The following is a 25,320-nucleotide window of genomic DNA, read 5'->3' as shown; positions in this document are numbered from 1 at the left end:
TTATTTATTTCTGTTTTATTAAGCATCTATTTACAATGTCGAAAGCCAATAAAAGGGGTGATGAACAGCCAATGAAGAATAAGTGAAGCATCCCAACTGAGACAGATCTGCCAGACTGCATTTCAAAAAACATCTTCACCTTTACTACATTTTAACTGTTGTTTCATCTGCAATATTCTCCTAAATCGTTGTATTTAAGAATGTGCTTTTGGTCAACTTGCTTGGTTAAAGTTAAAAAAAAAAAAAAAAAGAAATCTGTACACATCTCACAAATCACATAATCACATGTTTCATTTGTCATAGATCATTCACGTCACATTATCTTGTCCACAATTCATTTAGTGCAGCGTTTGCATGCAGTCATTATCTTGGGAGTAGTGCTATATTAAGTGGGAAAACACTATAGGCATTTTGTTGAAATTGAATGCTTAGCGAAGCCATCCGAACCAAATTTACGAGACTAGGACAAAAATCCCACATCATATTCTCAGTGGGGTTTTTTTTCTTAGAGCACCCATATTAAGTAAAATTGTCTAGGAGGGCAAATTGTGCTTAGTTAGTTCGAGGAATCTGCAGTGCTTATCCGTCCTAAGCTGGACAACAGAGAGAGGCTGCTTACCACGGGTCTCTCTGTCTGTCTAGGCCTGTTCATTCTGCTCTATGTTGGCCACCAGACCCTTAGTGTCCACTGCGGCGCGGTTCGGACTGCCGAAGTACAAGTTGTTGTCAAAGGTGCATTCTCCCAGGACAGGGGTGGGTACCCGCTTACGGAGGAGGAAGGCAGCAAGTCCCACGCCAGCGATTATTACCAGCACTACAGCCACAGTGATGCCGGCCGACCCGTGTGGAGGCTCCTCCCTGATGGGGGCTAGGGGAGACAGTAAGACATTTACAGTGGGGTAACTCAATTTATACTGTGTAGGAGGTTTCATAAGCAGAATTATCAAATTCACAACGTTGCATTCAAAATATGTCAAATAAAATTTCAATAGCTTACCAACAATTGGAGGCTTTTCTGTAGGTATAACAACTGCAAAAAAAGGATAACCGATTAATGTATGTAGCTGATTTATCAGACAGGTCTATCTAAACCAACATAACAGGTAATTCAACTTACCTTTGGGTGTTTTGCAGATGTAAGACTTATATCTGTTGCAGCTGTGTGTACTCCACTGTCCGCTGTCAGAATGGATTTCCACACAGGAATCTGACTTGGGCATCCCTTGTTTCCAGTTGGTATAGTCCACCACATTGTTATCGATCCACATCCACTCACCTGAAATGAGGAGAATCGGTCAGGAAGAAGCGCATGAACAATATCAGTAAACCGAGACACTACAAACTGAGACTTGTTTGGGAGAGATGAATTGCGAGACACTGCGACTAAATCCAATTTTTGTAAATTTGCTCACTTTCGTGGCTCTTGTACAGGCCGATCCAGAAGGACTTGGAGCCGTCCTGTAGAAGCTCAAGGTTCTGCTGTATGAACTGGCCCTCCTGAGGGTCCTCGATGCTCACCAGAGACGCACCTGAGGAAGCACAGCAGCATATAATCCAGTCATCATTTACTCTTAATCTGATTTTACATAAAACCAAGGCTTGATTTATGGAAATACTTCATTGCTTACCCATTCTCAGACATTCTACCGAGGCATGGGCCCAGCTGTCCACCATTGAGCTGAGGAAGGAGTAGCAATGGCCTCTGAAAGGTATCCATGTTTTTCGCCTCTTTGGCTCGGGGCAGCTACCGGGAAGCTGCGGGGGCTCCGTGGCAGCTACGTCTGTAAAAGCGAGAGGGGATTGCGTCTTAATCGTTAAGCTGTTTGTTAACCGCGCTCAATGCTTGGTGGTGTAGTAATTATGGGGAGAAGGGAGAGGAGGGACTGTCTGACCTGGTGACCTCTTGCAGAGAGAGTAGTAGGTGTTGGTACATGGTGCAGTCTTCCACTTTCTGTCTACATCCATATACACACAGGCCTGGTTGGATTTAGGCTCGTCTGTCCCCCATTTGGTATAGGACAGAGGCCAGTTATCAACCCATTTGAACCGCCCAGCAGTCTGTGAAAACAAACCATGAATTGCATCCACATATTAATGAAAGTTTACACAGAGGGAGAAGGTCTTCCCCTCAAATCCTCTGTGAACTACGAAATCTGACATGTGAGCTGCTGCGTTATTAAACAGAGATGCACAAAGCATCAGTTAGACCCTTTACCACATTGTTGTTGAGGCCGATCCACACAGGCTCATTGTACTTGTGGATCTGCAGTGTGATGTAGGCCTGGGCTATTGGGTTCAGGATACTGGCCAGATCTGCGTCGTCTGCCTGGCACTGCCTCCTCGCCTCATCCCATCGCATCTTCTGGGCCACCAGTTTGTACGAGTCGTTGCCGAGCTTGTAGAAAGCCTTTGGTGACACAGTTGTGACTGGGACCGCAATCTGAGAATCTTGGAAAATAGGGCAGTTGTTATTCGAAATAATCCTGCTGAAAAATGAAAGCTGTGCCACTGTAGATACTGTCTGAGAAACATAAATTTGAAAACATCTCTCTCCCCCCTGTAGGCGATATTGCACGCTCATACTGAACCAGGCTAGTACTACCCAGAATAAACTATTTGGTAATCTTATCATGTGAAAAGAGAACTATGAATGTCCTGATTCTACTTTTGCAATGCCAGTACAACAATTGACTGTACATTGAAAAGAACTGGTGGATGAAATTATATCAATATAATTCATGATGTGTGATATGTTCTTGCCGACAATATTTTCCTCACCTATGTTCCTTTTACAGATGAAGCCGCGTTTGGCGCCACAGTGTTCCACCTTCCAGGATCCTATTTGTTTGGGGGTGCTGCCCACCATGATCACACAGTCAAACACCTGTCAGACACAAGAGGTTTGTTAACTCCCCTTTATCATGTTATCGTCCCATTTTGAGAGCTTTTAATTACAGTGCTATTCTTCTACCATGTCAAGATTTTTATGATGATGATTCATACACTGTTTGACTTCACTATTCAAACGTAAAAGTAGAGCCTTCTTCATCCAAAATCCCAACCAAGATGGAGGTAGAATACCAGAGCCTTTTCAAAATATGACATTGCACCTTGTATAGCAGTATTTGCATTTAAATGCCTTTAACTTTGTGTATCAGCATGACACTGCGCAGTTAATATGATGTATTGTTTATTATGTCCAGTCTGTACGCAGTCATTTTATATGTCTGAGGTTAGGATAAACAAGGTCCTATGGTCGTGTAAGTAGTGGTGGGCATTAGTGATCAATAGTGATAGTGATAGATTAGGAGGTTAAGAGAAGCTGGAAGGTGGGCTGCCTTCCTATTCATAATACATTGACATTTTTAACAAAGTTCAGAGCAGGCATAGGGCCGAATAGCAACTTTCCAAAGGTTAAGGTAGTATACAAGAGTTAATCAGCAAGCAGATGGCCAGGCTGTTAGATTAGAGGATTGGTATAGAGAGTGAGAAGGACTGAAAAAGCTTTGGAGAAAGAGGGTTTAGAACTGTTGAAAAAGCCAGGTGAAATAACCTCATCCATAAATGAATAGCGTCCATCAGGCACTGATGTTGGATGCCCTTTGGCCCAGTTGGTGTATGAAACCCCTTTGCCTTCCGTCCACAGAAAGCGCATCTCCCAGTTGACATCATTCATGCCGATCCACAAATCTTCAGGATAGCTCAGCATCTGCGTTGTTAGGAACGCTAGCAGAGGAAGAGCCAATAATTCTATAACTACCTGAAATTCTGGTTTGTTGAAATGAAACAGCATTGCTACACAATGAAAAACATTCTTTAAGCACAGACATTTATATTTCTTTTCACAGAGGAAAGTGGTGTGTGAATTTGAGCAGCATTTTGCAGCATTGTTGTTATCACTCACCTTGCTCTCTCTCACTGAGGATAGAGACCAGATTTCCTCCCTGGTTGATGCAGTGGGTCCTGGCCTCCTGCCACTCCTTCTTGTCATTCCCCGTAACGATTTTATAGCACTGTGTAAACACGATGGGTTAGCAATGTGCATTGGAATAACATATGCAAAGGCACAGCAGATAACCAATGTCCATTCTAGTGTTATATTGGATCATCAAGCTATGTCAGAATGTGGGAACACATATTATGATAACAGATTTAAGTACATCTAAGTATCCTAGAACTTTGCCTTGAGCAAATACATGCATATTGTACAGTTTAATTAGTGTATTTGAGTTTAATCGATTTATTGGTGTACTCTATGCTGAGTTATACATGGACTGTTCATTACCTTTCCTTGGAAAGCTATCCATTCTGGGGCACATCCTCCCTTGGGAACAGTAGTGGGGGCCATTGTTGTATTGGTGAAAGTAGTGCTTCTTTTGCAAATGGAGGGAAGCTCCATGCCACAATTAATATCATTCCAGTACCCTATATGTGCAGAATATACAGAAAAATGGAAAAACAGTAAAAAATTACTTGGATAATAATATTTATAAATGCAACAAAGTATGGCGCTCCAGTGGTTATTAGACTCACCCATGCCTTTGTACATGGTCACACAGTTTTCATCATTGTTAGCAAAGTTGGGCTCATTATGTTCCCATGCAGTGTAAGTTACAGGGCTGCCATCCATCCAGCTGAAATTACAAAAAAGGAGGTATTAAGCAAGAAATCAATAATTAAAACACTGATTACAAACACCGTGTGCTTTTTGTTTCAGATTTCACACGTGTCATGACAGGTGACAGACCAATGGAGAGCAGCCAGTTTTCCTAAGGTAAAGGTTTTTACAGTGGCAAAAGAATGTGGCTTGATTTACCTAAATGACTTATCCAGATTTACTATCAGGCCAATGTAGTATTGTCCCTCTGTGCCTCTAGCTATCTGTTGGAGCATAATGGTTAGGGTTACATTAGAGTACATCATTTGCAAAGACATTAATTAAACATTTATTAGATAATGTCAAACAATTTTGTAGTACATGTAGTAATTTTGTAGTAAAAAAAAATATTCAAAAGGTCCTTGCCTGTCTCCAAAGGAACTTCCTCTCACTCTCCCCTGTGATAACCGCAAGTTCACCAAAGTTTGATTTGCAGAAGGCTCTAGCGGCGTCCATGTCCAGGGAGTCAGTGTTGATGAAATACTGTGTGTCATTGTATATGATCCAGCCATCTGCAGTGGTGTTGTACACTGTAAAGGGAACAAAACAGCTCTCATGTGTCCTACCGATGCAGCATTTGCAAGAGATGACCAGGACGGCAAATGGAGCAGTGATGAAAGGGAAAGTTAGAGGGACAGTAGCTAAAGGAAATGAAATGAAAGAGAGAAAGAGTCTGGCTTTGGACGGTTGGACTACTGCTGAAAGTCACCTGGTACAACTGTGGTAGGTTCAGGTTTGGGCGTCACACCTGGAAATACAAGAAGATGTGGGAAGAGCATGAATAACTCTATTTCATTGTCAGGGAACAACCTCAGTGTGGAACTAGTAGCACTATGTGAGCATGAACTCCATGAGGAGACCGGTGGCTGTTACCTTTGCGTATCTGGCAGATCCAGTCATTGTAGGCCTCACAGTGCCGATCGTTCCAGTGCCGCCCGTAGTAAAACTGGACCTCTGCACAATGCTCGTTATCATTGTAGTTGTTTGGTTCCCCAAAGCCCCAATTTTCATAGGCAAACTAGGGGGAAATTTGGGAAAAGAAACAAAATGAACTAATTTAGTGTCGAGAATGGCAGTTGAGTGAGGCTTTTTCTGATAAAGATGAGGTGCTACTCATGGTGGAAGTAACTAATTACATTTACTCACTATAATTGAGTAGTTTTTTGTGTACTTGTACTTTTTGAGTATTTTTCAAAGTCAGTAATTATACTTAAGTACATTCTTACTAAAGTTTTGTACTTTACTACATTTTAAATTGCATCAATTACAGAGTACAAATTTCGTGGCTCTCCATAAACATCAGAAACTGGACAATCCTAAATTGGCAAATTGTGGAGCCATTCACAGTGAACGGTCAGTCAGCAAAGAAGACAAGAGTAATCTGGCTTTACTTTGTGTACTCTATTTTGCAATTTCCAATTTTTCCAATTAAAATAATCTAGTTTGAACTCTGTCCTTTCGTCCTTTTAAAATTGCATGGGAAGGATCACATGTAACAATGTTCTCTTTTCTAAAAAGTAACTCAGCAACTTTTACTCTGAGGACATTTTAAATGAGCTACTTCTTACTTATACTAATAAGTAGATTTTTACACTTTTACTTCTACTTAAGTAAATCAGCAAAGTAACAATACTTCTACTTGAGTAGGAAATTCTTGTACTCTTTCCACCACTGGTGCTACTTACAGCAGAGTCATCCGTCCAGACGAAACCTGTGTTGGTACCCAGGGAGCTGAGGCCAATCCAGGCTGCATCAGAGGCATGAAACCTATACACACAATGATAGTGGAGAACACCCGTATTGACTATTTGAACGGTTGAGATGGGTATTATTCTGACATAGCTTAGCTGTTAAGCTAACATACGGAGCGTTGTTGAGGTCCTGCCCACTATGAACGCTCATCAGGTCCCCACCGATGGCCTTGCAGAAGTCCCGTGCATCAGCCCAACTCTTCTTATAGTCAGATTTTTTTTTATAAAGCTTTTTGATGGGAGAAAAACAGACATATGTTAAATTTACAGTATACTTCAGATGAAACTGATAGTTATTCAAGGATTTCAATGACAGTTAAGTTAAAAGATATGCAACTGATATTGATTTAGAAGCCCTGTTCAAGGGAAACTTAGGGATACAACAGTGAATACGCCTGGCGGATGGTGTGATTGATGTTATGGTTGTGTCAGTTTGTCCTCCTACTTTGTAGCAGACATTCCTCGCAGCAGCGGAGGTCCACCCAGAGGGGCAGCTCGGGGCCGGGGTGGTGGGTGGGACTGTTGTCGTCACCACACCCTCAGCCCATTTCTTGCAGATGTACTTCTCCTTGTTGTTGCAGGTCACAACATCCCATAATCCGGCAAATATTCCAGTTGTCAAAGCAACGCAACCTTGTTTTCTGTCTTTTTTTAAACACACCAAGAGAAACAAGAAAAAAATCATAGATAAACTCTGAAATTTGAATGGGGTCGTAAAAAATCACAAGTCAAACTGTAAACCACAGCCATGATGGATAGTCAATTAGGAGTGCTGCATCGGCTAACTTTAGCACAACAAGGGGAGCAAAAAATAAAACATAAACAATGAAAAGGAACATAGCGCTGCATGACACTGCCCATCCAATCAACATTTAAAGTATGCTGCAATAATAATAATGTGAACAATTTTAGGAGGAATATATAAGTGGCTAAAGAGAAGTCTGCTGTACCTGGCATGCCCACGTTGAAGTGAGTGAACTCGACCCTTCTTCCGGTCGTCCACTTGAAAGTGCTTTTGTCTTCCGTGTTGGAAAGGCCTGTCCAGAAATACTTCTCTGGCCTCAAACCCACCAAACTGACCAAGAAGGCATTCTCGTATCTGCATGAAAACACACAAAGGTCAGCAATATAATTACTCTCCACTGAAGCTGAAGTCTGGTTTCTTTTTTTTCTTTTTTTTCTTTTGTTGCTGATGTAGATGAATCTTTAAACTTTCAGATCCCACAAAGTAAAGTAGCTCTATTTTGTAGCATGGTTAAAATAATAATAATAATAAAAAAACTATTCCCAACTTGAAAATGCATTTAAAAGGCATGTTTGGTTTTCAGTTCTGGTATAAAGACTTCAATTAATCATAGTATTTGATATCTGTTTGATACCAGGTGAAAATATGATAGAGAATTTTGATAATAAAATGACTGAAATATGGGGAAAATTTTGTAAATAACTTGGGGTGAGATAGCTCTGCAGACACCTTTAAAAAGACTAAATTCAGTTCAACATCATCTCTATGACCATATATATGAGAATATACCTGTCAGCCACATCCACCAGGTTAGAACCGGCCGCCGTGCACGCCTGCTTCGCCTCATCAAAAGTTTTTGTCTCGGCTCCGATGTTGTAACAATATGATCCAAACCTGATCGAGCCCTTGAAATAATAAGAAAAGTGTGAGATGGCCAATATGGGACTAAACCCGGTGAAGATTTTGTTGTATACTCCCATCCAAATTCACAGGAGATGACGTCACTTACAAGCTTGCATCCCGGGTTGGCGTCCTCGTGGGCACCTGGAGCTGGCTGAGTGGAGGCCTTCTTCTTACAGATGTATCCATACGCCATCTCACACAAGTGATCCGCCCACTTCCCCTCCTGTATGGACAATATGCAGAAGATAAGAAGATACACACCAGTATCACTAGTATAATCATTTCTTTTATCACACATGACGGCATCATGCTAATGGAGCCGTTTGTCTGCAGAGCGATGGATGTTACCTTTCCTCTGATGAGGACGCAGTCCTCTCGGAGGTTGGTGGCGTGGGACGGCTCACCGGTCTGCCACTGGGCGAAGGTGACGTGAGAGCGGTCAGTCCATTCAAACAGCAGCTGATTCCGCTGATCGTTCAGTCCAATCCAGAGCTCATCTGTTGCCACTGAAGGTTTCACATGTACATAGAGATGAGAATGTGGTTATTATGGGGGCCCATTCCCGCCACTCAATAAAATAAAAAACGACTCAATTGTCAGTTTTTTTTCTCGCAATTGTGACTTTATTTCTCATAATTGTGACTTTTATTTCTCACAATTCTGACTTTTTTTCTCACAATTCTGACTTTTTTTTTCAGAATTCTGAGATATAGTCAGAATTGTGAGAAATAAAGTCAAAATTCTGAGAAATAAAGTCAAAATTCTGAGATATAAAGTCAGAATTGCGAGAAAAAAACTGACAATTGAGTCGTTTTTTATTTTACTGAGTGGCGGGAATGGGCTTCCACAGGTTATAGGCATTTGGTCTCATCTGCATATAGTTCTAGTGCTCTCCAAATCAAAAAGGTTAAATATTGTTGCACGTCTAATCTTCTGGTTGTACTTTTGGATCAGATTATTTACCATTTGCCATTTTGATCTTTATTTTATTAGTTCATGTGTGGTGCAGCCTGAATTAAAAACACTCAAAATCTCAGACAAATGCTAACTATCAGTAAATGCTTCCAAAACCATTACGTTTATCATACATCTGTGGTGTAAAAGCCAAGGAATCAATGTGCAAAATGACTTATTGTGCACTAACAGTATCCGGATTGGGATATGACGAAGCTCTGCTCTTCTATATTGTGTATGCTGGCCAGGTCTCCTCCCTCTTTGTGGCAGGCAGCCAAGGCATCCTGCCATATCTTTTTAGTCCGCTCCAGGTAGTAACAGTGACCTGCGTATGGGACCCAGTGACTGGGGCAGAAGCTGGGTTGGTCTTTGCCTATGGATAGAGATCAAAGAGCTAAAAGTTTATAGTGTAGGGTATTTCTAACATGGTACACACTATGAAAATGTTATGATGTACTGCAAATAACAAAGCGCATTCTGACTACTGTGAATTCTGGTATGTTTTTACCTATGGGGGGAGCGGGCAGACTGGTGGAGTTTCCTTTGCGACATATGTAACCAAGTTTCTTAGTGCAGGCGCTGTTCTCCCATTTGGCGGCTTTACCAGCGTTCAGGACTGCACAGCTGAGCCCGGGCTCTGATGAGGGATGGCCTGTTGGAAACATAGACTCATTTGGTATTCATTTATACTGTAAATATCCATTGATTCATTCCTGAACACGCTCACACATTGCTCTTACTGTAAATTCTGCTTCAAGACCTCTAATACCACATGTGATTACTAGCTGCTTTGATAATTTAAGCAGCCTACTATTGTTACCACACTGCAAAAAATCTCCATCTATTATTGAGTCCTAAAATCATAATTTTCTTAAAGCAAGTGAAAAAAGGTTTGATAATTTCACTTGTTTCCAATGCAAATCAACTTGTTTCAAGAATTTTGTAGAATCAAGTGTCATTTCCTTGATAGCAGTGCAGTGATCTGCCTTATTCTGATTTGTTTCAAGATACTGACACTCATTTCTAGATGAGAAACAAGTGAAACTGCATTGGAAACAAGTGGAGTTATCTCAGCCCATTGGCAGAATTTTTCTCGTTTTAAGAAAAAGTATGAGACTAAATGACTCGTTAAGATGGACGTTTTTTGCAGTGCATGCAGCAAGTCGCACCAAATGAAAAGCTTTGCACAGAGTACCTGCAATCCTGCTGTCGCCACAGTATGATACTCTGCATGTCTTTACTAACCTGGGCTCCAGTTTAAATATCTGAATGGGTTTCCGTTGCTCCACTGCCATCCACTCTCAAAATCCAAGCTGTTCAGTCCGATCCAGAGAGTTGTTCCCAAAATATTGGTCAATCCTGTGTCAAGAACACAGGCATTATAATGCATTTAATGTACCAGACACACTGTGTAGTATGGTGAGCTGAGGTTGGCACCAGGTGTACCTGAGATGTACGTCTGCTCATGGAGCTCGACGATGCTGAGGAGGTCGGCTCCCTGCTGTTGGCAGCTCTTCCTCGCCTGGTGCCAGGTCAACACCGACTGGACGTTCCTCTGGTACTGAACCCCTGTCACTGGGTCAGAGTCCCAGCCTGTGGATGCTGGATTATCATCATGAAGATGGGAAAGTAGTGCAAATTATTGGACTGGTAGAATGTATTTATTTGTTAAAAACGTAGTGTAAGTGATAGTTCTTGAAGGCCAAAGATTGTCTAAAAGCTGTAAAGAGTTGGGAAGCAGTAGGTTCATCAGGAAGATGCAGATGCACATCTAAGGCATTTTCTACATGCCTGTCATATCTATGACTGTTGTTGTGTTTCACCAGAAACTATAATGAAAGGACACTTGCTTTCTTTTCCTGTCCTTTTCCTGCCCCAGTTTTAGAGTAATGTCAGAGGAAAGACGGGCTGTGAGAAGAGGAAAAGAAAGACAGTGCTGTGTTGACAACTCCAAAGGGAGGAAGTGGTAGTGTTTTTCTGTTGGGCGGGTCAGAAACCAGACCTGGTCAGCACTGACCTCTTCAATGATAGCCCCGAGAGAGATTACAGAAAAACAAGATAATTTAAGAATTCAGTGTGTTTTAATGAGCCAGGCATTGCCATGTGTTACTTTACCCTCATGCAGGTATTTCAAATTGGCCACTGTGTGTATGAAGACAGCCTTTACCTTTTGTCTTGACCTCATAAAATCATCAATCACAATCATTAAAAACCCAGCCAAAAGGTCACACCTTCTGTAGGAATCATGTTTATTACAGATGTTAAATGGCAATAGTTATCTACGAAGCCAAAAGATTTCTTAGTCTGACTTACATCTGGTGGGACAGAAGCCCCACTTCTTGTCTAAAGTGTAGTTGGTCTCTGTGGCACACCAAAGCTGTCCATCTGAGCGACCGTCTGTTGTGCATTCAGCGTACCAGTTCTCACCAAACAAAAAGGGGAACTGGCAAGGGCTTCCATAGGCATTGCCCCCTAATGTGAAAATCTCTGAGGAGACACAAACAGTCAAGTCAGTGAACATCAACAACTTGTTTAGCAAAATAAAACAAGCTAAACTTACATTTGTCCATCACTGTAAATACCAACAAGCTGCTACTAGATATAATTTGCCATGTATGCCTAATAGAGGTAAGATACAATATTTGTATTAATCAACATAACCTAGCCATAGCTTTTTCTTTAAAAGCAACTACTAAGCTAACTAACTTCCAATGATGAATTTATTTAATTTGAGCCTAACAAATCCTCTGGTGAATACCGGTATGTGCATCCAAATTTAGAATGACAAGAGGAATATGAGAGTCTAGGTTTTTGCACAAGCAGCAAGGGAGCAAAAACACTCATCTTTTAAGATCATTATAGAGGAAAAGAGAGTTAAACAATGATCACCTGTTGTTATACTAAGTTGGGGTCAGAACTGATTATCTGTCTTCTATGTAAAAAAAAAAAAACCTTTACAAATGTTTTTTTTCTGTAACCACAAAATAAGAAAAGCAGAGGCCAAGCTGAATCTTAATACTTAAACAGATTTGTTAAAGAGTTCATTAGAGTTAGTGAGTTCATCTCTTGAATAGACCTCTGTTTAAATTTTAAATCATCTTTCTCTATAACCATGTAGCACCTGTGGTAACATTGTGTTCTGATCCCTGGGTCTACACAATATCAACAAAAAAAAATCATAATACAACGCTTTTTCTGAATATTGCAATTGTACTATGAATTGCTATTGCTATGTGGAAACAGTTTTTTTCTAGCTAATTTTGAGGAAAAAAATGAGATGCTAATACTTTCTGCTCCATTTGAATATAATGAATGTGAAAGAAATTCTCTCCAGCATACAGAGATTCTGCACAGCATCATAAAACATTGTTTAGGGACTTCTGAAACACTTTTCCCTCTTATAAAAAAAAAATGCAGACTCTTCCAATTCAGGTACTACACTAGTCACTGTCTTATTAAAAATCGATTGTGAAGCCAAAAGTCCTACCTTGATATCCCTTAGAGCAAATGTCACTCTGAGTGCCATATATCCTCCAGCGGCTCCACAGCCCTGAGCCCTGGTAGATCATTATGTTCCTCTCATTGCGGTTGCCCCAGTTGAAGTGCAGGTCCCGGTCTTTAAGGCCAAACAGAGTCTCGTTCTTGCACTGCCACTGCTGGAGTTCACTATTCTCATTGCAGGGGAAGAGGAGCACCTTCACCCAGTCTTTAATCTCCAAGGCCCCCAGGCACAGCTTGAGGGACAGGCTGAGGAGATGCGAACTGGAGGCCCAGCGAAACTGCTGCTGCTTGGCGTGCGGATCACAGGGGGCCACCGTCAATGAGGTGGCACTCTCCACCTTCACGCACTTGTTGTGGTTCTCATTGTAGATCAGGAAGGAGCCACTGTCTGGAGCAGAACAGAGCAGCTGCGATGAGTAATCTGGTTCGCACATCCTACTTCTTTCAGCAACATGTTACAAATAACAAGATCTAGGCAAATTACTTCTTCTTCCAGCCAGGCTGAATAAAAGAAAACTACGTACCTATATCAGCGGTAGTGCAGAGGACTTGCAGGAGACAGAGGAGCACAGCTAAAGATGGACGGGGTAACATTATCCTTGGTGTGTAGTTTGCTATCAAAGGTGGATGAGCGTGTAAGAAAGTTGTCCAGACATGAGAGAGGAGGTCTTGCTGTCTGCTAAGGTGTCTGTCACAGAGCAGCAATGAGACAGAGACATGGTGCTTTCCCCCTTAATCCCACTGATGTATATCCTGTCACATGGGTCAGTAAGGTTGGTCAAACGACAGCAATTTCCACGAGCTTCCAGAATTGAAGTCAGAGGAGAGGAAGGGAGGAAAGGGGAAGCATGCGACCTCATCTCGCTATTCCACAGGACACTGACAGTCACCAATGGCAGCTTCAAGATCAGCAACCCAAGACTCACTCTTTGTGGCCTGATAAGACAATGTTAGTAGCATGAAACTTGTATCATAGTGTCCTGAAATCACCCAGAGAAAGGCAGTCCTGATGAGACACTTTTCTTTTTGCAAATTACAAAAAAAGGAATCAGGCAAGATATTTGAGGAATCAAAGTAGCTGATCAGCAGACAAGGCTTTTTCAGGTTCAGTATTTTGCCTGTTTTTGATCTATTATAAATAGTACTTCAAACTGTGACTATGCAAAATCTATGCTTGGGAAACCAACCCGCAGAGAAAATGTTATGCAGCAAGAGGATCCTGGTCTGAATTTGAAGATATTTAGTATATAGTCACAAAATTGAGGAGTATCAGATCTTGGATCAGGAATGCACCACTTTCATAATGCCTGCACCGGCATTAATGAGGATTAAATGATGAAAAGTGGTGTGCAGTCTGCTGATGTGATGGTTTGGTGGGATAATAGCCCTCAGGAGATCTGTGAGGCATTCGGGAGAAGAGGAAGTGATGATACAGTTTTGTAGAAAGGGAGGACAGGAGGAAATCCTGCTTCCTACTGGGGGAAGTGAGGGGAGACCAGACCACACTGGCCCCACACTGCAGGGGTGCCAACATGGAGGCATATCTGCCCAACCATGTTGCACCTTTAGGGCTCAGAGAGGGTGGCCATGTACCTGTGAAGCACTTGTCCTGTGACTATAGACAACACTGAAATAACAGGGCCGTATGTAGAAGTAGACCTCATAATCTAATGAAAAAAGTAGAATTAACCATCGCATCTTTTAGGATTTATCAGCTTGTCTCAGTCAGAGAACCATTCGAGATTAATTTGGGTGGCACTTCACATATTTGTGATTATGAATGTGTCATTTGCAGGTAAATCATGGAAAGTGCAGGTGTGTTGTACAGTATAATTCTCAATTTTACAAAATAGAAATATAATAATATCTGTCTATGTAATAATGTTAAATGTCTTGAGGTAGCTGGACAAACATTACAGGGTAATTACCTCTGGATTTGCATACTTCACTCTTTTACTTAGAGCTTACATATTTTTAGTCTGCAATAAATACTACCTTTCTGGAGGTTGTAATGTCCTATTTTTCTTGAGGCTGTGTTGGAGACATTTAGAATCAACTACATAGTAATTATTGAGGCTGTAGTTTGTGGTAATGTTACTGGATTGCAGTATATTGTAAGGTGTAGGTATTAGTCATGATGCAATATCCTAAAAAATATTTGAGATAATTGGTTGCATTAAACATGTTATTCCCTGCTATTAGGCCAGCACATCTCAGACATGCATTAAATAAATATACAAATGTTATAACAAAGTATAAACTATAGTATAACATAATTTATTAATCAAAATTGCACATTTTGCTACTTGCCAGGCCACACTAGTATGCAATGTATATTCTTTTGTAATGGAACAACTGATGACTTCTGTGTTTCTGTTACTCCGCAGATTACGTCGGAGGACGTCATTGCAGCCACGTGTCTCGGTTCAATCAAGAGGCAGTCTGAACCCGACACAGCTGGCAGCATCATGGAGCTCACAGCATTTGCACAGCACCACACACACTGGTATCACTACTCTGACCCTGCGACCTAGAAAGCCCCAGCACTAGCTGACAAAGGATCTGTAGGCTAGACACTGAGAAGAGGGTACACATACTGTCAATATATTTCATTTGAATACTTAGTCTCTTCTTTTGTTGTTTTGGTTATCTGGCATGAGGTCAAGTTGTAGTTGGGTGTTTTCCACCAATACATAACAGATAACTAAAAACATCAAATTGCAAATCATTTTTGTGATTGATACTGCACTACTTTACTACACTGCAGTAACTGCTACTGTGGGACACTCCCCTGTGTACACTCACAGATGTAGATTTTGTAACATAACAGCACCCCATTATGGTCCTGCACAAGCACTGTTATGTTTCTACATGTGCCTTTTTTATAATAAAATAATTGTATTCTGTATAAACAGTCAGTGTTGTGGTTACTTATTGGTTTCACATTTAATTTACATGGGTGTGTAAAGGGAAAACATATATAATCCCACACACACTGTCTACACTTGCATGGTGCTTTATTACATTTCAATGACTGAAATGTAATAAAGCACTATGCAAGTGTAGACAGTGTGTGGGATTATATTACTTTTTCAGTAACTTTTGTCCTATGCCCCTGTCACTAAAAGACGTTTAGGTGTGCTAAAGTTTTTTCTACATGGATGTGTAATAAAGTATAGCAACACAGAGTTATTTTACTCAAATGTATTGTCATGTAAAGTATTATCCAAAGTCAAGTTGGCCATATTATTTGGCAAATCAATTCATGCACAGAATGCATATAGAAACTTACTGCTCTATACCTCTAAGCTGTAAGGGCCCATAGTCTGCTTTATAAATGTTCATTGCATTCTGTAGTGAGAACACATTGAAACATACAGGCTGCAGACCAGGATGATCCACCATGCATGTAGGCGGATCCTGAAGCTGATTCATTCTTCTGGTAACCTAAGGAATGAGAAAGGGTAACTGTTACTCAATTTTGCAAGGTTTATAAGAACATTATACTGACAATTACGTTTATCTATATTATATGTTTATTATTTAGCACAGACAATTTAGAGTAGATGTGAGTACTGTACAAACTAATGTAACATAGGACAAACAATAAAGGTGTCAACTCTAAGAGGTAAGATGTTATGCACAGGGGGAATGACCCGCAGGCCTCCATGAGATGCAATTTTTGAATATTTCAGCTACAGTTCTGAAACTGTTGAGCTGTAGCTGAATAACACTGGCATAAATTCCGACAGTCATATGTCCAAGATGGTAGATAGCATGGGACATAACCATATGTTTGCCGGTGTCCTGACAATATTTGTATCCCCTGAGTTCTTCTTTTGCGTCTTCACATCAATTTGATGTAATTGAACGTAATAACTACATAATGTCTGGTGTGGATTTGTTTCCTGTCGCTAGCCAGTACAACGGCTATTGTAAGACATTTCATGGAATAACATTACAGCAGCTATACAAGTAGCCAGCAAAAAGCTACCGACACCTACTGTCTTGACGGGCTTACTAGACCTCAAACCACCAGCACCGGTGAACGTCAGGCTAAAAATGAATCAAACAAACCATACGGTATAGCCTAGTTACTGTGCGAGACACTCCGGCAGGTAACGTTAGATATCGTTTTTATGGGATACAAATTTGTCCGCTATGGCTATCCAGAAAGACAACATAGCCGACGCAACCACATACACACGCACGGTGAGAAAGTACGAACAACACACTGAAATTTCAACCCACCAGTCAGAGACATCCTGATGTAACCGTGTCTGTAAAACTTCGGCAGCTGCCTCCTCTTGTTCGGTTGACAGATTCCGCCTCAAACATGTACGGTTTTTACATGTTGTGTCACAGAGTTTTCTTCTACAAGGAGCTGCCATGTTGGTTTTGGAGTTTTTCCGCGTCTGCACCGTCTCCCCTCACCCAGCCGATCAGGCGGCCAATCAGAGCAGCGCCTCATTATCATGGCAACCCCGCCCACTCAGAACAGCGCATAGTTAATGAGGGGAGAAACTGACAGGATGGAGAGGCCCCACAGAGCCTGGATTTGTGTGGGTTTTTTTGCAACAGAATTCATAACCTAGTTTTAAAGACCACTGAGAAATGTTTTAAACTGCTAAAAAGAGCATAATATGGGACCTTTAATTCTCTATTACTACATTTTATGTAGATAGTAAAACATGCTTTAGATTTGATTTAACAGCATGTTTAAGTATATATACAATGCAAGTCTATAGAATGGTAAACAAAATAAAGAAAAATAGTTTGGTTTGGTTGCATTGGTCAAAATGGTAGGTGGAATGCACGTACCCGGATTGAAAATAATTGCTTTGTTTACATCATTGGGGAAGGACACAGCAGGTTTTCCAGGTGATTTCTGTCACTTGTTTGAACTCCATGCAAATGTAATTGTGATGAAGCTGTTAAATGGCTGTTGCTCACATTAGGATTCAGGTCCAGGCTAATGCTGTGGCAGCTCAGTCAAATACTAGAATTATTTTATCATGCAACAGTTGTGTGGTTTCAGCAGGAGACAGGATAAGAAAGGTACACAGTTGCAGAAGTACAACTTTCACTTACGAACTTAATCTGAAAATTCAAAACAAGCCAATATAATAACATGCATGTTTTTCACATATTTCATAAAGGAGTGTTAAAGTACACACAGAAAAATGTTCATGTAATAGTTAATAAGAAGAAGAAGTTGAATAGTTTCTGCTAAACAAGACATGGTAAGTACATAGTAATAGTAATTTCACAACAGTTTCCTTCCCATGGCATGTTGTGAGCTGTTTCTAGATATATTTGGGCAGTTTCCAAATAATGAAGACATAGTAACGCCTTAGAAATTTCACCACAATTTCCTCCCCATGCTCTGTAAAATGTAGTGTGTGCAGTTTCTTGGAAATGTTTGGATCGTTTCCAAGTAAAGACATGGTAGGCTAACATCTTAGAAATTTCACCATACAGTAATTTCCTCCCCATGGCCTGTAAAATGTAGTGGCTAAAGTTTCTTTGCAAATAAATGAATACATGGTAACTACTTAGACATGCATATATATATAATTACTTGGTACTAGCTGGTGCAAAAGATAGAAAAGATGGTATTGAACTCTATTCAGGTCTGGTCCCTGTGAATGCTTATCCTTCAGTATCCACCTCCAGCAGCCTAGCAGAACGCCCATGCTTTAGCCTGAGTCTTTTTGTTTTCTCAAATGCTTTTCTACAGGCTCTTTCAAGAAGGAGCTTGGATTGGATCAATAATAAATCAACAGTAACAACAACATGTGTTCTTATTCACCAAACAGCCTCTGGCATTAGAAAGATTTTATCCTCACAACCATCACAGTGACTACTGTTCATTTATAAGTTTTGTCTGCCTGTGAATTACATCATTGCAAAGTTTCGATTTGTTTTTGTTTGAAGCTACATTCATGACTGCAAACAGCTATGTTATTTATACACATGCTGAATTTTTTGTTTCCACAGTAACAGTATTATGATATGTTACTGTAAATGCTGGTCGCAAAGGCATGAGTTCAGCATAGTCTGAAACTGAAACACAAATATTCAATAGGCTTAGAATAGTCCTAGATGTAACAAGGTTGGGATTTATATAACAATAATAATAGATTCACTGTGGCCAAAATGAAGCCATGCATTTTTATCTTTAAGGAGGCAGCTTTAACTTCAAATTAATGTTGTGAAGTGAAAAAGTGTAAATGCAGATCAGTGCGGGCCGGGTTCACAAAACCCTCTTAAGAAAAAAAATCTTCTCAAGTGCCATTTTTTTCTTAACTTTAGTCTTAAGAAAAATCAAATTTGTTCTTGATTTTTTTCTTACCTTTAAGACAGCCCTTCACCTGTCTTAAAATTCCTACAGTGAAAAGGTAAGCCTCTAATATCATATATTTAACCAACTTTTAGACAACTAGGTTATAGTTCAAAGTCTTCATAGGTTCCCCTACACCTAACATTAAGATTAACATTTATTGTAAAGCTATTGTAAAGGTTTTTCCTCAATTGTTTTGTAGATGGAAGCACTTTGGATTGCCTCCTAGCCTTGTCTCCTAGCCTCAATGGTAGTAAGCCTAAAGTTTATTAACCAGAATTAATTCAGGCCCTATTTTGAGAAGTTGGAATATTAAATAAATTTTTAAGAAATTAGACTGTTACTAAGAAAATATTGAGGAATTGCACTTAAGAGCCTTCTTAAGAACTTCCTAAAATTTCCTCTTATGTTATTTCTTAAGAACTATCTTACGAACACATTGGCGTTACACACTTCCAGTTTTTATAAGCCATATAAAAAGTACCCCATGTACACTGTGGTAGTAGGCAGTTATTATGATATTTCCTGTTATGGTTCATGGTATTGTTAACAGTGAACACTCATCTGTGGTTGAGTTTAAATATCTGAATGGGCTTCCATTGCTTCACTGCCACCCACTCTCAAAGTCCAGGCTGCTGAGTCCGCTGACCGAATATGTTCCCATGCCATTTGTCAACCTGTGTGTACATTATAATATTAGGTGACTAATTATGTGACAAGATGACTAAATATAATTGCTCTTGTAATAAGAGGTTTCCCAAGATGCAATACTTCATCTAGCTTTTCCTCACTTCAACTATGTTTATAGCGGAAATCTCTCACGTCATATCACCTGCTCACTGGGTTTGATCAGCAGGTCAGTAATTTCGGAGCCGCTCGGTACCTTGGTATCCATTGGAGAAAAAGGTTTCCTCTCATCCAGCAGCTCCCAGCCCACAGAGAGTTTAATTCTTGCACATTTCATTCTTGTTAGTCACTTTTCTCCTCCAAGGGGAAAGGCAACACCTTCATCCCATCCGTTAACTCCTGCGCTCCTCAGGGACAGACTGAGGAGACAAGGCAGGTATGTGGTGGATCTCACTGTGGATCAGGAAGGAGCCACAAGGAGCTTATACAGTCATGTAGGTAGGCTACAGGACTCACCCTCACTGTACAACACAGAAATCCTCCTGTAAATACTGTCTATAATACAGTATGTTTATTTACTTGTTTATTTTTTTGTTTGGCAATTGAATCGAACAAAATTTAGAAGTGTATGGAAATAATTACATTGCGATTATGAATACATTCATTATCTCTGACAACTCTGTCAGATAGACGTGATTGTTTTTTTAGTCATCAAAATGCATGACTTTAATAACATACTATCTTTGCCAGATACAACACCAAAGATTGTAGAAGAGAGAACATGTCAGCAGTACAAACCGATATTATCAGCAGTGGAGCAGAGGACCTGCAGGAAGTAGAGGAGAACAGCAAAGTATTCATTGTGTAATCCAGTGCTGACAGTGAGTCTTTGTCACTTGTGTTGACAGTGAGAAAGAGACTTTATTTCTGCTCACATTTGTATCAGTTATACTTTATATCCAGTCGAATGGGCTGGCTGGCCAAACACTAAGTTTCCACTCTGCTCAAATGGGCGTTATCTTATTTGGACATCACAAGCATGCAGGGCAAAAAATTTAGGATCAGTCTAAATATTAATCACCCGACGTACATGCATAAAATGCTGTCAAAAATAAAGACTAATCTCTAATTTGACAATTCCTACTGCGTTAAAGACCCCACTGCAAGCAGGATTGTGACTGTACATCCAGAGGGAATGAATGAATGAATGAATGAATTAATGAGGCAAGTACATATAGAACAGGCCTAAATGTTTTGCGGAAAGGCTTTGGTGATGTTGAGCATAACATCAACGGTCTTTTTGACACATTACAAGAGAACTATCATATGAAGAGAGAGCCATGTATCTTTCAGAGGGGGTTGTGGGATGACGGGAAGAAAAGTGATGAGATGGTTTTCCAGAAAAAGGACAGGAAACCTTTTCTCCTGGGAAAAGTGACCACATGTTATGATCCTTTTGTACAGTAGAAAGACTGCAGACTCCTTAGGGTTTGTGCACTCGCAAGGATATCAGACACACAAATACATTCAAATACTTATTTTCTTGAAAGGTAAAGAAGCCTATGGGATGACGCATATGCACACTTCTAATCCATCTTCAGTATAATCCTTGCTTCTCATAAATTTGTATATTTGAATGGCGGTCATACCTGAGAACATATAATCATATACACACATACCAAATCCCATTCACTTTCCTTCTGTGATTCATGCTCTGCTCAAATTCACTTTCTGTATATCTTGTGCAGTTGATAATCATAATCATACCACTGATTACTTGAGACAGATATTTGACTTATTTTCTTTATTAATTTTACCAAAATATATGTCCTTGGTACAAACTCACGCTTTGTTTTCCTTTCGTGAAAATGATCATAACTTAGCAAAGAAAAACCTAAGATAACAACATTGATTTATATTTGTACATATTCACTGCACTTTATGGTAATAGAAAAAAAATCTCTGTTATAAACTCTTAAGAAGTGACATTACAGGTACATTCTCAAAGTGCCATGCTTAGGTCAGGGGTGAGGGGACTTGGGGGGTAAAAAAATAACTTTGAACAAGAAGGTAATAATAAAACACTTTCACAACACGTAGTCCTTTGACAGTTAATGTCCTTTATGGGAAAACATTGCCTAAGAGCTCCCTTTTGGCCTGTGAAAAGCACCACCATGCAGTCTACTTTCTCCTGTAATCATCTTAATAAAATATCTCTGCTGTGCCACATACACAAATCCATTCCTATTTTGCTCATCTTAATCCTAGCATCCTATTAGATTTCCTGATTGCGCCAACCCGCTGCTCTCCACATCTTTTTAATGTTGCACTGTCTTTGTTTGCAGTCTTGGCCTCAAAAGAACAACCTCTCTGTATTGAAGACCCTCAGCTTGGTCATGAAGTTGAAATAGATAAAAGCCAGGCAGACCAACAGGTTCTTCATCAGATAAAGGAGGGGTGTGACAAAGCCGAAGAAGGCGATGAGGCCGATACGCACAAAGAGGAAGGGCAGGTCCTGCAGGGCCACTCCTAGTGAGGAGAGCAGCGGGCTGTGGGGCATGACCACCAGGCGCAGGCAAGACAGGTAGCTGAAGATATAGATGGGGAACACCCAGCCTGAGTAGTAGACTGAGGGGTGTCCTGCCACCCGCACCATCTCCACTGTATCCATCCAGAACATAAAGCTGTCCACAAACACGTCCGCTCGGGCGTCGCTGGCGCACAGGAACCGCAGCGGACCCGTGTAGGCGTACGGAGATATGCGGTACGCCGTCGTGCTCGCTGAACGTGAGCTCAGCCCAGAGATACTAAATGGTCTCCCGGGATTACCTGGTATCCCCGGCACTGTCCCGTTGGTCTCCGGTCGAGCCCCTGCTCCGTTCGGGTCCCTCTCGTTGGCCTGGCCTGCCGCGGCCGGCGCAGGAGTGGCCACAGCTTGGCCGGGCGCAGCTGGCCCTGGCGCAGCTGGTGTTATAGGTGTTACTGGTGTTACCTGTTCCACGTGTGTGAGGACAGTGGAGGGGATGTCGGCATCTCTCTCGATTTCATTAGCTGGAAGGAGAAAAAGAGTCCTTTACAGTAGAGTAGTGCAATCAAACCAACAGTTGCTCCCACAAAATGGAGCAAAACAAATACCTTGAATTTACATTTGCTTTTGTTACTTTTAAAAAAAATGATCATTCTATGGTCATAAAATCACCTGATGCAAACATAACAAAAAATGAATGGTAGCATGATATTGTTTTGAATACTGTTCTGCCACAAAGTCATGAGAAAGGACATTGTAAAAATAAATCAACACAATGTATACAATGGGCCATCACCAAAGCTTGCGATGCTAAAACTTCACAGCTACCAGTAATCTGCTGCTTTTAGTCAGACCCAAAACTTCACAAAGCAGCTGAAAAATGTACAAAACTGAAGGATTTTTCAACAGTAATTTAACAAATAAAGTGATTCACTAGAAACTGACAATGCCGTCCTTTAGGAAAACATTGCTGTGATTCTGTCAATTCAGCATTGTGTGACGAGAAGCAAGCCGGGCTTACAAATGTCCTGCTCATTTCCTCAGCTACATGAGTATTTTTCAACTCTGGGCACAGACCCAAAAAAAGAGGAAGGTGAAATTGGGTCTCCGAATGATTCTGGATAAATGATATCAAAACTTATTAGCTGTATTAGCTGGCAAAAGCCTCCCACGCTCCTGCAATGTAAGGTCGGCTGGTATTACTATAGAAGTTGGTAGAGGGTTCAGGATCTATAGTACTCAGTGAGTGATTTGCGTAATGTGTTGTGTAATGTGTTCTGAGGGCTGCACTCACCCTGCCCAGTCAGTCTGCAGTGGCGTATCCTCTCCACAATGTCAATACAGATGAGAGAGAAGAGGACTAGTGACACAGGGAGCTCTGTGAATGTATCGTGTTTCATGTTGTTATCTATCTGAACCTGAGATGGACAAACAACAACCATAAAATTATTATTTTGACTGCAATATGTAATATAAGTAGCTTAACTGACCTAAATAAAATTGAGATGCTTCCAAACTACTATACGAAGCATCAGTTCACCTCAACAATCATGCATCTTTCCAGGCATACATCACATCGTCTGCATTTCTGACTTGCTCTAATACTGGGTTTGTGGGCTAATCACTTGCAGCTCTGGTATTTGCTTAAGTCAGGACTTCATACCAACAGGACACAGAACAAAGGAGACTAGGAGGTCATCTGAGCTGAATTTATGGCTCTTATGTAAAAGACACTAGATAAGCAAGGACCCAGGGTCAGCTCAGGCTTTAGAAAGTGCCACATAGACAGCTAATAGGACCTGGGCTTCAGCCAGAGAGGAAGTGAAAATGTGCCTAACGGACAGATGATTTGACGCGGGCCGCTTGGACAGGAAAAGGAACCAAGCTGCTTATCAGTAGCTCCTTATCCATAAGGATGGAGATTCCTCCCCTGAGAACCACAGGGTTCCTCACAAATCATCACCTTTATTCCACTCACAGAGGCTTCACACTGTGATACCACTCACCTAAAAAGTTTTATAATGTTTTGATGCCAAAGTATAAAGCTGTAGCTGGTGTTTTTCATAGTTCCACACAACTTGTTTGGATAGTACACACAATCCAGAATAACTACAATGACGGGGTGACTCTTGTTGCAAATACAGCAATGTAAGGGTCAAAGCTCACAATAAGAGTTAAAGGTCAGATAAACAGATACACTAACATAGAGGTGCAAATGACAAATGATTTGCAACATGTTTTACCTCTGAGCTGGCGATGAGAAAGGCAAAGCAGGGTAATGTGGACAGGATCACATATACCAGGGCCACAGGCCTCCTGACAGAAAGACAGAGGAAGAGAGAGAGAGAGAGAAGTAAGGAAGGAAGAGTAAAGGCAGTTGTGGGTGTTGCTAACTCATGTTATTCACCAGCAAAGTGCAGTCCAAACCAGCTACAGGCCTGTTCAGACCCTGACCAGCTGTTCAGGTCTCAGTCAGCAGACAGTCTCACTGCAAGGTTCAGCTCCAGCACTGCTCAGCGTGATGCAAGCTCTTGACCACACACAGCTAGCACAGTGCTGGACCTCCCAAGCTGCCTTCAGGGGACCAAGACAGGAGAAACTCACCACTTCTTCCTCCCGATGAGGAACTTCTTTTTCATGAAGACCATGTACTTCATGGGCACCCAGACCAGCAGGGCGGTGGAGGTGACGTAGGCAATAGAGGAGGCCACGATCAACCAGTAGGCCGTGCTGCCGTCGCCGGGGGGCTGTGCCGAGCTCTTGACCTTTGCCACGATGATGGCGAACCTCTGCATGACGATGAAGAGTGGCACGCACAGGCCTGCAAACTGCAGCACCTCGCACAGGGCGAACTTCAGCGTCCTCCCCGAGCCCATGCTGTGGCAGCCCCTGCACTGGGGCGATCAAAAAAAGAAAAAGAAGGGAGGGAGAGGGGGGCTGTTGTCGCAGTGAGGCAATCCCTGTCCCTCTGAGGGCTGGTCAGGCCTCGGACCAGCGCATTGTCTGCCTCCACTAGCATTTTCCACACACCACAGCCCTGGCTCTCTGCTCGCCCAATTGCTTACACTGCACTAGGCATTGTGTACCTTGGTGTGACGGTGATGTGACTGGCCCTTTACACTCTTTATATACAGGTTACAAACAAACTTTGTCTAGCTCTGTACCCTGAAGGATATGTATGCACTGTGTCTATCTCAGTGGGACGATCCAGCCTGGGAAATGGCACTTAAGTTAAAGAAAGACGAAGCAGATTCTCTGTTTCTTCCAACACATCATATTGGGTAGATACAGTATGTTGGATGACCTTTTCTG

General features: G+C 41.3%; 2 protein-coding genes across 2 annotated transcripts; both read right to left on the bottom strand.

Moving 5' to 3' along the window:
- On the bottom strand, positions 1-13,146 carry mrc1a (mannose receptor, C type 1a). The gene is made up of 30 exons (XM_071912085.2): positions 13,036-13,146; positions 12,498-12,899; positions 11,324-11,497; positions 10,457-10,612; positions 10,256-10,369; positions 9,519-9,662; positions 9,201-9,383; positions 8,405-8,562; positions 8,163-8,279; positions 7,943-8,058; positions 7,359-7,507; positions 6,854-7,053; positions 6,522-6,637; positions 6,343-6,424; positions 5,531-5,675; positions 5,367-5,405; positions 5,024-5,187; positions 4,817-4,881; positions 4,534-4,634; positions 4,286-4,425; positions 3,905-4,013; positions 3,554-3,726; positions 2,779-2,884; positions 2,216-2,448; positions 1,893-2,058; positions 1,629-1,781; positions 1,413-1,529; positions 1,118-1,276; positions 998-1,030; positions 1-868 (listed from the first exon to the last, which is right to left on the bottom strand). The coding sequence occupies exons 1-30, from the start codon at positions 13,103-13,105 to the stop codon at positions 639-641; spliced, it is 4,314 nt and encodes a 1,437-aa protein (XP_071768186.2). The 5' UTR covers positions 13,106-13,146; the 3' UTR covers positions 1-638.
- An 8,688-nt stretch (positions 13,147-21,834) lies between these two features.
- Positions 21,835-24,884, bottom strand: LOC139921780 (transmembrane protein 236). The gene is made up of 4 exons (XM_071912118.1): positions 24,613-24,884; positions 24,252-24,324; positions 23,303-23,426; positions 21,835-22,532 (listed from the first exon to the last, which is right to left on the bottom strand). The coding sequence occupies exons 1-4, from the start codon at positions 24,882-24,884 to the stop codon at positions 21,835-21,837; spliced, it is 1,167 nt and encodes a 388-aa protein (XP_071768219.1).
- Between the last annotated feature and the right edge of the window lie 436 nt (positions 24,885-25,320).

Source organism: Centroberyx gerrardi, chromosome 22 (genome assembly GCF_048128805.1).
Source record: "Centroberyx gerrardi isolate f3 chromosome 22, fCenGer3.hap1.cur.20231027, whole genome shotgun sequence".
Classification (NCBI taxonomy): domain Eukaryota; kingdom Metazoa; phylum Chordata; class Actinopteri; order Beryciformes; family Berycidae; genus Centroberyx; species Centroberyx gerrardi.
This window is presented reverse-complemented; position numbering and strand designations above follow the sequence as displayed.

Bases quoted from the DNA above. Each gene is read 5' to 3' on its own strand.
- mrc1a (XM_071912085.2), bottom strand. From the start codon at position 13,105: ATGTTACCCCGTCCATCTTTAGCTGTGCTCCTCTGTCTCCTGCAAGTC. The intron at 7,054-7,358 runs GTACAGCAGACT...GTTTAAAAAAAG, and splicing joins CTTCAACGTGGGCATGCCAG to ACAGAAAACAAGGTTGCGTT. The intron at 1,277-1,412 runs GTGAGCAAATTT...TCCTCATTTCAG, and splicing joins CCTGTACAAGAGCCACGAAA to GTGAGTGGATGTGGATCGAT.
- LOC139921780 (XM_071912118.1), bottom strand. From the start codon at position 24,884: ATGGGCTCGGGGAGGACGCTGAAGTTCGCCCTGTGCGAGGTGCTGCAG. The intron at 23,427-24,251 runs GTAAAACATGTT...TGTCCATCTCAG, and splicing joins TTCTCATCGCCAGCTCAGAG to GTTCAGATAGATAACAACAT. The intron at 22,533-23,302 runs GTGAGTGCAGCC...TTCTCCTTCCAG, and splicing joins CTGCAGACTGACTGGGCAGG to CTAATGAAATCGAGAGAGAT.